At 39.5% G+C, this 12,810-nt stretch overlaps 1 protein-coding gene across 1 annotated transcript in view; it reads right to left on the minus strand.

Annotated features, from left to right (window-relative positions):
- Positions 1–596: 596 nt before the first annotated feature.
- slc22a16 (solute carrier family 22 member 16) overlaps positions 597–12,810 on the minus strand; it is a 54,255-nt gene continuing 42,041 nt past the window's right edge. The window contains exons 7-8 of the mRNA XM_072277612.1: positions 6,207–6,306; positions 597–3,690 (exon numbers count right to left, since the gene is read on the minus strand). Coding sequence (XP_072133713.1) covers positions 3,436–3,690; positions 6,207–6,306 — 355 coding nt within the window. The 3' untranslated portion in view covers positions 597–3,435. The remainder of the gene's footprint in view (positions 3,691–6,206; positions 6,307–12,810) is intronic.

Consider the following 12,810-nt stretch of genomic DNA (forward strand, 5'->3'; position numbering starts at 1 on the left):
GGGGTGGTAGGTGAGGACCAGGGGAACCCTATTCCTAGTGGGGTGGCGAGAGGGTGGAGTGAGAGCAGACGTACGTGAAATGGGGGAGATGCGTTTAAGAGCAGAGTTGATAGTGGAGGAAGGGAAGCCCCTTTCTTTAAAAAAGGAAGACATCTCCCTCGTCCTAGAATGAAAAGCCTCATCCTGAGAACAGATGCGGCGGAGACAGAGGAATTGCGAGAAGGGGATGACATTTTTGCAAGAGACAGGGTGAGAAGAGGAATAGTCCAGATAGCTGTGAGAGTCAGAGGGCTTATAGTAGACATCAGTGGATAAGCTGTCTCCAGAGACAGAGACAGAAAGATCTAGAAAGGGGAGGGAGGTGTCAGAAATGGACCAGGTAAACTTGAGGGCAGGGTGAAAGTTGGAGGCAAAGTTAATAAAGTCAACAAGTTCTGCATGCGTGCAGGAAGCAGTGCCAATGCAGTCATCGATGTAGCGAAGGAAAAGTGGGGGACAGATACCAGAATAGGCACGGAACATAGATTGTTCCACAAACCCAACAAAAAGGCAGGCATAGCTAGGACCCATACGGGTGCCCATAGCTACACCTTTAGTTTGGAGGAAGTGGGAGGAGCCAAAGGAGAAATTATTAAGAGTAAGGACTAATTCCGCTAGACGGAGCAGAGTGGTGGTAGAGGGGAACTGATTAGGTCTGGAATCCAAATCTTTCTTGGTCTGATAGTCTTCCATTGAGCTGTACTGTGTGACCAAACCTATAAATGCAGTAGTAGCAACACACACAAAATGCTGGAGGAACTCAGTGGGCCAGGCAGCATCTGGGAAAAGAGCACAGTCAACGTTCTAGGCCGAGACCCTTCAACAGGACAGAATATTAGTATTCCATTTTTAGTGTTGGTTCATTCTATTGTCTACTTTTGATAAAGTGCAATCAACCGAATTAATGCACATTTCATTTCAAGGGTTTTACACCACTAAGACTAAGAAATATAAATTCAGCATGTAGATGAAGGCTGGCATTTTGTGCCTTTCTTTTTACAATGTCCCAGATTTTTCACGCTGATAATGTAGAATCATAGTAGCCAGTTTACACACAACAAGCTCATGCCAATAAAAAAAGGAAGTGTAGGGATGATCAAATAATATTTTGGTTAAGAGATAAAAAGATTAGGATAACCTCCCTGAACTGCTCCAAGATGCACCATGGTACATATCCAGACAGGGTTTCAGTTGAAGTTCTAGGTGGAAAGACAGCATCTTCCTTTGTATTGTACTAAACCATTATATTCTAGATTTTGGTACTCACATTACTAAACTTTTGGGTGGTGGGGTAGAGATACATCTCTGACAAAGGAGGTGTAAGATGCTCCTTCCTTCTGCTAGCCTGCAGGTCATCTTTGGGGAAGGAGTGGAACCTGCTTAGCCCCCTGATCAGCATTATGTGAAGCTATGGGAGCAGCTGGTGTGTATCACAAGTTCTGATTATGTGACCACTGACACCAGGCAGACAATCTCAGAATATTGATAATGGCTGGGGTCACCCATCTTGTAGACACTGCCCAGAAGGCAGCAATGGCAAACCACATCAGTAGACAAATTTGCCAAGAAAAATCACGTTTATGGAAAGACCATGATTGCCCATGCCATACAACATGGCACATAATGAATGAATTACTGAACTTGAACTTCCAAACCTTTTGATTAGTGGAATGGTACGTTGTCAAAGCTGCTAACTTCTGGATGAGGTTGTAAACTGTCTGCTACCACAACTGTGTATTAAAGGTCTCATTGACAATTTTATAGAAAAGTGGTGAAATCCAGGGAAATATTGATGCCTGCAATATTTCCTTGAGTCAGATCATTCGGACATTACGATATTGATTTTGTGAAATCCTTTAGTCCTACTGGACTCTCATTCTTCAAAGGTACTGTCTTCACTGTCTGTAAAGCACTTTGGGATGCACTTAAAACAGCATGCAAGACCAATTAAAGACAACTTGTCCCTTCTCTATTGTTATGGAAATCACAAATAAAAATGCAAGTCTTTTGTTCCTCTCAAATTTCTCAGCCAGCACACTACTTGACAAATGAAGGTTAAATATTTTTATGTGCTACTAAATTATAATTTATCTTTGTACTTCTTCTAACAGTGACATTGTGGTACCCTTGACACATCTATAATCAGTACTCTCCTGCCTGTTTGACTGCAGAAGACAATGTGAATGCAGGAGAAAGGACACTGTTAACCATGGGCACTTAAGTTTTAAAAAAAAAGTATTACCAAAACATTTTTAAATAGCATATTTCATTGGCAGATAATGTGCTATTATTTGAACCTAGTTTATAAATAATCATTTTATATGTTTTTTTCATTATTGCTACAAGTTTGGTTAGTGATGGAAAATGCTTTATATGTTCTTCCTTCATTTAGTTCTCAATCTCAACAGCTTTGTAGGTAAATACTGAGTGGAAACAAGGCACAATCTCACAGGTAGGGAAGGGAAACTTGAAAGCAAATTGCTTAAAGGCTAAAATGCAGATTCATAATGATATTAGCATAGAACTTTTCGCTTGAAGCAGGTGTATGATCCAAGGTTAAATCTAGTGAGTAAAGATATCAAAGGAAGCTTTGCCCATAAGATATACAATTAAAGTTTTGGTGCATATTTGTCAGTCTTGGGGGGAAAATGTGTAGTTTTATTTATTTTCTTAGGATCTAGACATAGCTGCAGAATGTGTATTTTGAGTTGGCAATGTTTCTTAAATCTGCTCACACGATTATTAGCTGATGAAAGGAGTCTAGATAATAGACGAGGGTCAAACTCAACTATTGACCTCTCCACAGTAGATAGGAATCTAATTGAACTAACCCTAAAACTTTTATTTGGTCAACATAATAAGTATCTCTTTTCATGATTTGTGCAGCTGATGCAACAAAATTCTTAACTTGCAAATCTGCATTTCCTCCCCCAAAACACATCTCTTAACGTGTAGTTCTGAATAATGTTATTGAAGATCATAAATAGATCTGCGTCTCTATTTTCTAAGTATTCTATTGAATCAATAACATTGAGTAGATTTTTACTACAAGAGACAGTTGTAGGAATATAAAATGCAGCCTACTGTAGGCTATGAATTGGACTGTTATCAGTCAATACTCATTTTGCAGATAAATTTCAATTCATGTAAATCAACACACACTTTGATTCATATTAAATTATTCTCTTACTTTCTCACAGACTAATTCCAGACCACCATTATCTAAAGAAAGGATAAACTACAAAAAATTACCTCAGGGTCTACTTTACATATTATTGTTTGTATGGTTGCTAAGCTACTGCTACACCCTATTTAGTTCACAGATTTAAGATGTTGGTAACTGATCAGAATTATAACCTCTGCTTGTTTCAAGGCATAATGATGACTAGATGTGGTTTACAACCTTGTTAAATGTTCAATTAGATTCTGTTCTTCCTTTGACTTCTCCACACCATCAGTGATATAGTCTTCTTTCTCAATCTTTACCATGGCAGCACCACTACCTCTACGCTTGGAAGCTTCTTTCTTTTGCTTAAGTTTCCTCTGCAGTTCTGCGGCCTCCTCAAAGGTCTGGGTCAGAGGCCTCCCAAGCGTCTCCGGGAGCAACAGGGTCAAGAAACCAGTCAGAAAAGACATGATTCCAACAATCAGCTGCCAAAGAGAGAGAAAAGCAGAAATACATTACATATTTAAAAATTTGACACTAATTCCAGTTTCATCACATTCATTTCAATTGGTCTTGTTTGATTTCCTTTGCTTATGATAAAGATAACATCAAAATTGTAAAAATGGCCATTATTTTATAATAATGTAGAATCTACACAAACATAATGCATTTACCAAAGGAGTTTAGAACTCTAGATGTTTATTTCAGCCAATTCTTCCCAATTAACCCAGGCAAATTTGCAGGGTGGAGATAGGTCCCTACCCAAAGGAGGTACAAGTCGCTCCTTCCTTCTGATAGCCTGTAGGTCACCCTTTGACAAGGTGTAGCATCTGCTTAGCACCCACCACCACCCCACCCCCGATCAGGGTCACATGAAGCCATGGGAGCAGCTGGTTCATATCATAAGTCCTGGTTATGCAACCACTGGTGCCAGGCAGACAATGTCTGAAGAGTATTGATAATGGCTGGGTGGGGTCATCTATCTTGTAAAGACACTGCCCAGAAGAAGTCAATGACAAATCACTTCTATAGAAAACTTTGCCAAGAATAATCCTGGTCATGGAAAGAACATGATCGCCCACGTCATACGACACAGCTTGGCACATAACGAACAGAAGATTTCCTCTGTCATTGATACTCTTCTGCTTCATTAATAATCAAAAAGGAGAAATGCTGAATTTTCCTTATTTCCAGAAATGTCCTCACAGGTATTGCGAGATACTCAATTGTATCATTAATGCTGTACAGATACAGGGAAGGAATAAAACCAGATGAACCGGCCTGCATCAACCTAGCCATCAAATTCAGAAATGGGAAAGTCAACTCCAATCTAATTAGCCTTTCTCCTCACACAAAGCTGGAGGCTGATGTCTAAATTAGCAGAAATGTTCCAAAACTCTATCAAGCAATCTCATGCTCAAGAACAACAGACAGTGTGTCAGACTCTTTAGCTCAATTCCCCAAGTACACCCTGTCCTACTTGCAGACCAGGCACACAAAGGTAGTGGTACTGTGATATATAGTAGGGAAGGACTAGGCCTAGGAATACTCCAGCTCCCATGAAGCCTTGCGACATGGCAAACATGGGTAAAGAAACCTCCTGATTACCACCTACACTCATCCTTCAACTAATTAACCAGGACTCCCAGACATCCAACAAGCACAAAAACCAATAAGACCACAGAGTGTAGTCTGGGTGGTGGATGTCAATGTTCATCACTTCAACATTTCAGTAGCTTGGTACCATTAGCACTAACTGAGGTGTTTGAGTCTTGGAAGACATACCTACCAAACTGGGCGTGTAGCAGCTAGTAAGTGAACATTCAGAAGAGATAAACTTACGTGATCTTGTCCTCACTAATCTACTGTTGGCAATAAGCCCCATCCACAGCAGCATTGGTAGAAGTGACCACCACACAATGCTTGTGGAGAAGATTCTGCATTCACATGAAGGACACTCCAAATTTTATTTATTTATTGAGATACAGTGTGAAATAAGCCACTCCAGCCCTTTGAGCTACAGCACCCAGCAACTCCCCAGTTTAATCCCAGCCTAATCACAGGACAATTTAAAATGACCAATTAACCTACCAACTGGTACATTGGACTGTGAAATGAAACTGGCACACCTGGACGAAACCTGTGCAGTCACAGGCAGAACGTACAAACTCTTTACAGGCCACGGTAATAATTAAACCTGGTTTGCCTGTACTACCATTACTGCCCAGGTGGGGTATCATAGTTGTACTAAATGGAATAAATTTTAAACAGAGCTAGCAGCTCAGAACTAGGCATCCATGAAATGCTGTAGACTACTTATATCAGCAGAAATATTCACTATTATAATGTATAAACAATTGACTCGCACGTGCCTCATTCCACCATTATCATGGGGGATGCATCATCCTAGCTTAATGAGGGTGCAAGATGGAGAACAGCACTGAGCGCACTTCAAATGATCAGATGACAGCTTGGTGAAGCTGCATATACTTCAGAGGTTGTCCGCCTGGCAACAGTGATTGCATAACCAGGGATTGCGATATGCACCAGCTACTCATACGACCATCCACCACCTGCTCCCATGGCCTCACGTGACCCTGATCGGGTGGGGGGGGGTGCGACGCAGGTGCCACACCTTGCTCAAAAGTGACCTGCAGTCTAGTGGAGGGAAGGAGCACCTTACACCTCCTTTGGTAGAGACACATCTCCACCCCACCACCCAAAAGTTCAGTGACGTGAGCACAAAAATCTAGTATATAATGGTTTAGTACAATACAAATGGAGATGCTGTCTTTCCAACTAGACCTTCAAAACTGAGACCCTGTACCATGGTGCATCTTGGAAGCAGTACAGGGAGATGTGCTGTAGGTTTTCTATGTTTCTATCTATATATTGGAATTTGAAATATTTGGGATAAGAATGAGGCCGTAGCTTTTGAGGGCCAAAATGCACACAGTCAATCTATTTCACATGTACCAATATTTAAGTCAGGATGATTTACCTGTGGTAGGAAGATCCATACTGATGAAAGGAGAACACAAAAAGGGGCTACTGTACTTCCAACTCGGGCCATCATGCTCCCACTGCCAACAGCCAATGATCTAAAAAGAAACACTTTCACCATTAATCAATAGCTCTAATCCAGAATTAGTAAACAGAGCAGCATTTGGAAATTCAAGTGGGAGATCAATATAGACCCCGGAAGAATAAGATGCTAAATGTGAATGTTTAACATGGTTTTCTGGGAATTTGCCAACTGCCCAGCTAAGTTATGGCTAGGTAATTGGGAGAATCCAGCAAAAATTAGAAACCAATGTTCATTGCCAGTTTTATTGTAAGTTCTATTTCTAAATAATAGTTTCAATAGTTCCATTTAATATCAGAAAATGTATACAATATACAACCTGAAATTCTTGCTCTTCACAGACATCCACAAAAACAGAAAAGTACCCCAAAGGATGGATGACAGAACCTCAAAGCCCCCTACACATCACTGCTCTTTTACGTGAAATAGCCATTGCTTGTAATGTCGTGTATTTTGCATTTCTAATTGCCACTGAGAAGATGCTGGTGAGCTCCTTTTGTAAAATGCTACAGTTCTTCTGGTGAAGCATCTCCATAATACTGTTGGCTATGAAGCACCAGTGAAATAACTTCAAGTCAACTTGACATTATAATACTCCTGATTTGATTGCTGAACTGTCAATAAGAAAAATGCAATGGCTATGGTATATGTGGACTTTCGAGTGACATTTGATAAGGTGCCACATACACTCATTGGCCAGTTTTATTTAGGTATACCTGTACACTTGCTATTAATGCAAATATCTAATCAACCAATCATGTGGCAGCAATTGAATGCATAAAATAATACATACACGGTCAAGAGGCTTAGTTCAATTAACCGAATGGGGAAGAAATTATCTAAGTGACTTTGACAGTGGAATGATTGTTCGTGCCAGACTGGATGGTCTGAGTATCTCAGAAACTGCTCATCTCCTGGAATTTTCACATACAACAGTTTCTAGAGTTGACAGAGAATGGTGCGAGAAGCAAAATAAAATCCAGGGAGCAGCAGTTCTGTGGGTGGAAACGCCTTGTTAATGAGAGAGATCAGAGGAGAATGGCCAGACTGAGAGATCAGAGGAGAATGGCCAGACTGGTTCAAGGTAACAGGAAGGTGACAGTAACTCAGACTACCATGTTACAGCAGTGGTGTGCAGAAGAGCATCTGTGAATATACACCACATTGAACCTTGGAGTGGATGGACGACAGCAGCAGAATGCCACGAACATAACTCAGTGGCCACTTTACTAGATACCAGAGGCATCTAAAAAAGTGGCCACTTAGTGTTATTGGCTTGTTATTAAGATTGAGGGCCACGGAATAACTGAATTGTAGGAAGCCTGAACAGAAAACTACTTAGATATATAGTGCAAAGTAGGCCTTTCCGGCCCCTCAAACCACACTGCCCCGGTAACCCACGGCAACTCTTAATCTAATCACAGGACAACTTACAATGATCAATTAACCTTTCCGGTACGTCTTTGAACTGTGGGAGGAAGCTGGATCACCCATGGAAAACACATGCATTCCACAGGGAGGATGTATAGACTCCTTACAGAACGGCAACAGAATTGAACTTCAAACTCTGGAATGACCTGAGCTGTAATAGCGTTGTGCTAACCGCTAGGCTACTATAGCGCCCTGATTCTGGACCTGCATTCTTTGGAGTTTAGGTAAATGAGAGGTAGCCTTATTCAAACATTTAAGATCTTGACAGGGTAGATACTAGAGGGATAGTCTCGAATTAGGGGGCATAACTGTAAGGTAAGGGGCTAGTCATTTACAACTGATGGACACAAAATGTCTTTTTCAGTGGTGTCGCTACCACAGCCCAAAAAAGTATAGGGTTGGTCTTTTTGAATTATCCTATGATTAGGTTTGAGCCAATCAGGGTTGTGGGGTTGCTGGGGCGGTGTGGCTCGAAGGCCAGAAGGGCCTACATTGCACTGTATCACCAAATAAATAAATTCCTCCCTTGCAGAAAGCAGCGAATCTTTTGGTATTCACCACCCAAAATCTGGTGAGATGGATCATTATAATATCAATTATTTGTACAAATATTTCGAGACACAGAAGATACAGGTGCTGAAAACGAGCAAAAAAATAAATTGTGATGTAGGAAAGGGAACAACCAACAGGCACATAGCAATGAAATACTGTAGGTTTTCATTGATTGTCTTGTATTTCTTGGTTTTACAAGTAAGTGAATCTCAGGGTTGTATATGGTGACATATATCTTTGAACTTTGAATACTGATCTGATCGTCCCATAAAGCTTGTTGGTTGAAGTACTAAAGTTGTCCTGTTCTCTTTTGAATAATGACATGGGATCTTTTATATCGATTTGAAAATGTAGGTGGATCCCCTTTTCCGCATGACAACATTCCGAATAATGCACATTTCCCTCTGTTTTTTTTAAACTGGCATATCAATGTAGATTTTATATTAATTGTAGAGTGAAACCATCGGATAGAAATGAATGTTGTCACTCATCTAAAGCTGACATCTAGCTTTATTGATTGACAGCTTCAAAACCGCAGAATCAAATATCGCTGTGATTATTGTACGTTCTAGTATCAATTGTTTGGCAACAATAAAGTGTAAAATAAAGTAAACATTTAGACCCAGCACAGCAATACCCCAAACTGAGGAAAAAAGTACTTATTTATAAAATTTTTGAAAAATCCCAGAAAATATTGCAAACATTTAGCAGGACAAACAGCATATTTTCTTGGGGATGAGAGGTCACATTTATTTCCAAAAGAACTGCTCATAGAATGCCGGTGGCTAATTTATAAACGCAAGAGATTTTGCAGATGTCTGATCTCTTAAGCAACAAAACCAAAATGCTGGAAGAACTCAGCAAGTCAGTGGCTAAGCAAATTGTTCTTGTATGACTGGACTTATACAAGTAGAGAGAGGTTCTGGGACAATCATTGATCTCTGCTGGAGCAGGGAAATGACCGGTTTTATCCCAATGATTCCGGGAATGAAAGAGTTAATGTAAGAGGAACATTTGATGGCTCTGGGCCTGTACTCACTGGAGTTTAGAAGAATGAGGGGCAATCTCATTGAAACCTAGCAAATATTGAGTGGATGTGTGGAGAAGATGTTTCCTATAGTGGGTGAATCTAGAACCAAAAGTTACAGCCTCAGAATAATGGGACATCCATTTAGAATAGCGAAGAGGAGGAATTTCTTTAGTCAGAGAGTGGTGAATCTGTGGAATTCATTGCCACACAGAGCTGTGAAGGCCAAGTTACTTGGTATATCAAAAGCGTAGATTGATAGGTTCTGGGTCAGTAAGGCCATCAAAGGTTTACAAGGAGAAGGCAGGAGAATGGGGTTGAGAGGGGACTTCCGGTAGCGCTCATGGAGTGAAGTCGCGTTCTTGACTTGCTCCATTACCTCTGAGTTTTTCTTCTTATGATCAGCTATATTTTAATTAACCATTAAGGCATCGACTTTTATAATAATTTGAAACAAATTGGGCTCTTTGATAATCGGATACGTTTAAGGTCTGCTATGTCTAAGAATGGAAAAAACGGGAAGGACTGCAAACCTCCGGTTAGACCGAAAGGTACCGATTTCCCTCCGACTGAACCACCGGTGACTTTGAAAGCTATATCGGAGCTAATTCAAAGGGAAATTTCAACCTCTATTACGGAGCTGATTCGTGAGGAAATTTCAACTAGTTTCCAGAAAATTGCCGATTCAATCGAGAAGATACAAATATCTATCACGGAACATCAGTCGGCTATATCTGATCTTCAAAAATCCACGCAACAAAGTGAGCTCAAGATGGAGAAAATCGAAGAAACAATTAATGTAATGAAGAAGAAACTCGACTTTCTGACCTTTAAAAACTCTGACTTAGAATCCAGAATGCGACAGCAGAATCTTCGAATGATTGGGGTGCGTGAAGCTGTTGAATCTGATAACCCTATGAAGAATTTTTCTCAACTTTTAAAAGATGCATTTCCTACTGTATTTCCTAACCAACCACCATTATTGGATCGTGTTCACAGAGTTCCATCATACTCGCTTAGGTCAGATAAACCTCGACATGTCATTTTACGTTTTCATTACTTTCAAGACAAGGAGAAACTGTTTCGTTTTGTTCGATCTAAAGGTTATATTGAGTTTCTGGATCTTAAGTTCCGATTCGTGGAGGATTTCAGTAAACCAATCCGGGATCAACGGGCTCGTTACAGACCTGTGATGTCAGAACTCTACAAGATGGATTTAAAACCAGCACTGCTTTACCCAGCACATCTAAGGATTCGTACGTCGGATGGAGCCCTCCGTTTTTTTGAATCTCCTTCGGATGCCCAGAGTTATCTCGATCAATTTTCACCTTCAACATCTTAATGGTAATTTTTTAACTATCTCCGTTGAGCGGAGGTTGTGAATTTGTCAGTCTTAATTTTTTTGTGTCCTATATGGGCAGAAAAGTTTATTTTTGATTATTTAATATGGTTGCTAAACTTTCCTTTCAACTGCGTCATTCCTTTCTTTTTCCCAGGGGATTCTGGGTGGTTATTCCCTCACCGTCATTTTACCTATTTCCTTTGTGGCCTTAAATTTTGTAGTTTTTTTAAATCAACTTTGTTTTGTAGGTTTTTGTAACTAGTTTATGTTAATAATCTCAATTTTTTTTTGTTTTGTTTTGTTTACTTATAGGCTCTGGGGTTTGATGCGTTTTTTTTATATTTTCTGGCTTTTACTCTGTTATATTAGGTGTTTGTTTTAATTGATTTACCTTTTTTTTTATTCTCTTACTGTTTTATAACTAGCTGATCTTTTTTTATATTTACACTTTTTTTAGGGAGCGTATACCGGAAGTCATGGGGGTAGTTTTAGTGCTTGCTTCTTTCGGGCTGGTCTGCGTTAGACTTAGCCTTGGGGTCATGGGGTGGGGGGTGGTGGGAGGGGCTTCACGTTTTAGTTTCTTTCTTCTTGGGCTATGTACATTATTGAAGTATTGGTTGCGTTCTTCTTCCCGGTATCTCTTATTTGTTCTGTTCCCTTTCCGGGTTCGTGGGTCGAGCCTATCGTCAATCCTCCTTGTTGCGGGTTGACCTTAGGGTTTATGGAGTCTATTATTAATTTTGTCTCCTGGAATACTAATGGTCTTAATCATCCTATTAAAAGGAAAAAAGTTTTTAAAGTGTTCCAGAGACTTAAAGCACAAATTTTATTTTTACAAGAGACCCATGTGCGGAGGGGGGACAGACTACGTTTTTTTAAATTCTGGAAGGAACAACAGCTTCATTCGAACTCCAATGCTAAGATTCGAGGCGTCTCTATTTTTATAGACTCCTCAGTTACTTTTATACAACATGATATTATTTCTGATCCGAATGGTAGATTTCTATTGGTTAGTGGTCTACTATTTAATAAAAAGGTAGTTTTGGTTAATGTTTATGCTCCTAATATGGACTGTCCGGAATTTTATAAATCATTATTTAATCAGTTCCCGAATTTGAATGAGTTTTCATTGATCTGGGGCGGAGATCTTAATACCTGTTTATCTCCAGCTTTGGACCGTTCGGCTCCTCTACGGACTTTACCTAATAAATCTGCAACTTTGATTAATTCATTCCTCTCTGATTCTGGGTCGACGGACATTTGGCGTTTTTTGCATCCTCAGGAAAAAGATTTTTCTTTTTTCTCACATGTTCACCATTCCTATTCAAGAATTGATTATTTCTTTATTGATTCTTGTCTTATTTCTTCAGTGATTAAATGTGATTATGACTATATAACCATTTCGGATCATGCTCCACTTAAGCTTTCTATTAAAATTCAGGCCAATACACAAAATAATAGACAGTGGCGTTTTAATTCGTTGTTGCTTCAGGACTCGGACTTTGTTAACTTTATGAATGAACAGATTGAGCATTTTTTTACAATTAACTACACAGAGGATATTTCTGTGAACATTCTTTGGGATACTTTTAAAGCTTATATTCGTGGTCAGATTATCTCGTATTCTGCTGCTTTGAGGAAGAAGCTGAAGCAGGAGGAGTTGGTAATCGTGGACAAGATTAAGGAAATTGATAAGAAATATGTTATAGCTCCTTCTGAGGAGTTATATAAACAAAGAACTGAACTTCAAATGGAACACAGTTTATTACTTTCGTCCTCGATTGTAAACCAATTAAAGAAAACAAGAAGTGAATTTTATGTACACAGTGACAAAATTGGCAAACTGTTGGCTAATCAACTGAAGTCTAATTATGCTAAATCTCAAATTAATCAGATTTATAATCACAATGACCGACTGATACTTGACCATGTGGGGATTAATCAAACTTTCTGTGATTTTTATTCTTCCTTATATCAATCAGAGTCTCCTCTAGATTCTAAATATATGAATGATTTTTTAGATAATCTAGACTTCCCTGAGATTTCACAGGATATGTCTTCTATGTTAGATACTTCCATTACCACGGATGAGATTAAGAATGTTATTTTCTCTATGAATTTGGGGAAAGCTCCTGGCCCTGATGGGTTTACCGTAGAATTTTATAAAT

Source organism: Mobula birostris, chromosome 2, assembly GCF_030028105.1.
Source record: "Mobula birostris isolate sMobBir1 chromosome 2, sMobBir1.hap1, whole genome shotgun sequence".
Lineage (NCBI taxonomy): Eukaryota > Metazoa > Chordata > Chondrichthyes > Myliobatiformes > Myliobatidae > Mobula > Mobula birostris.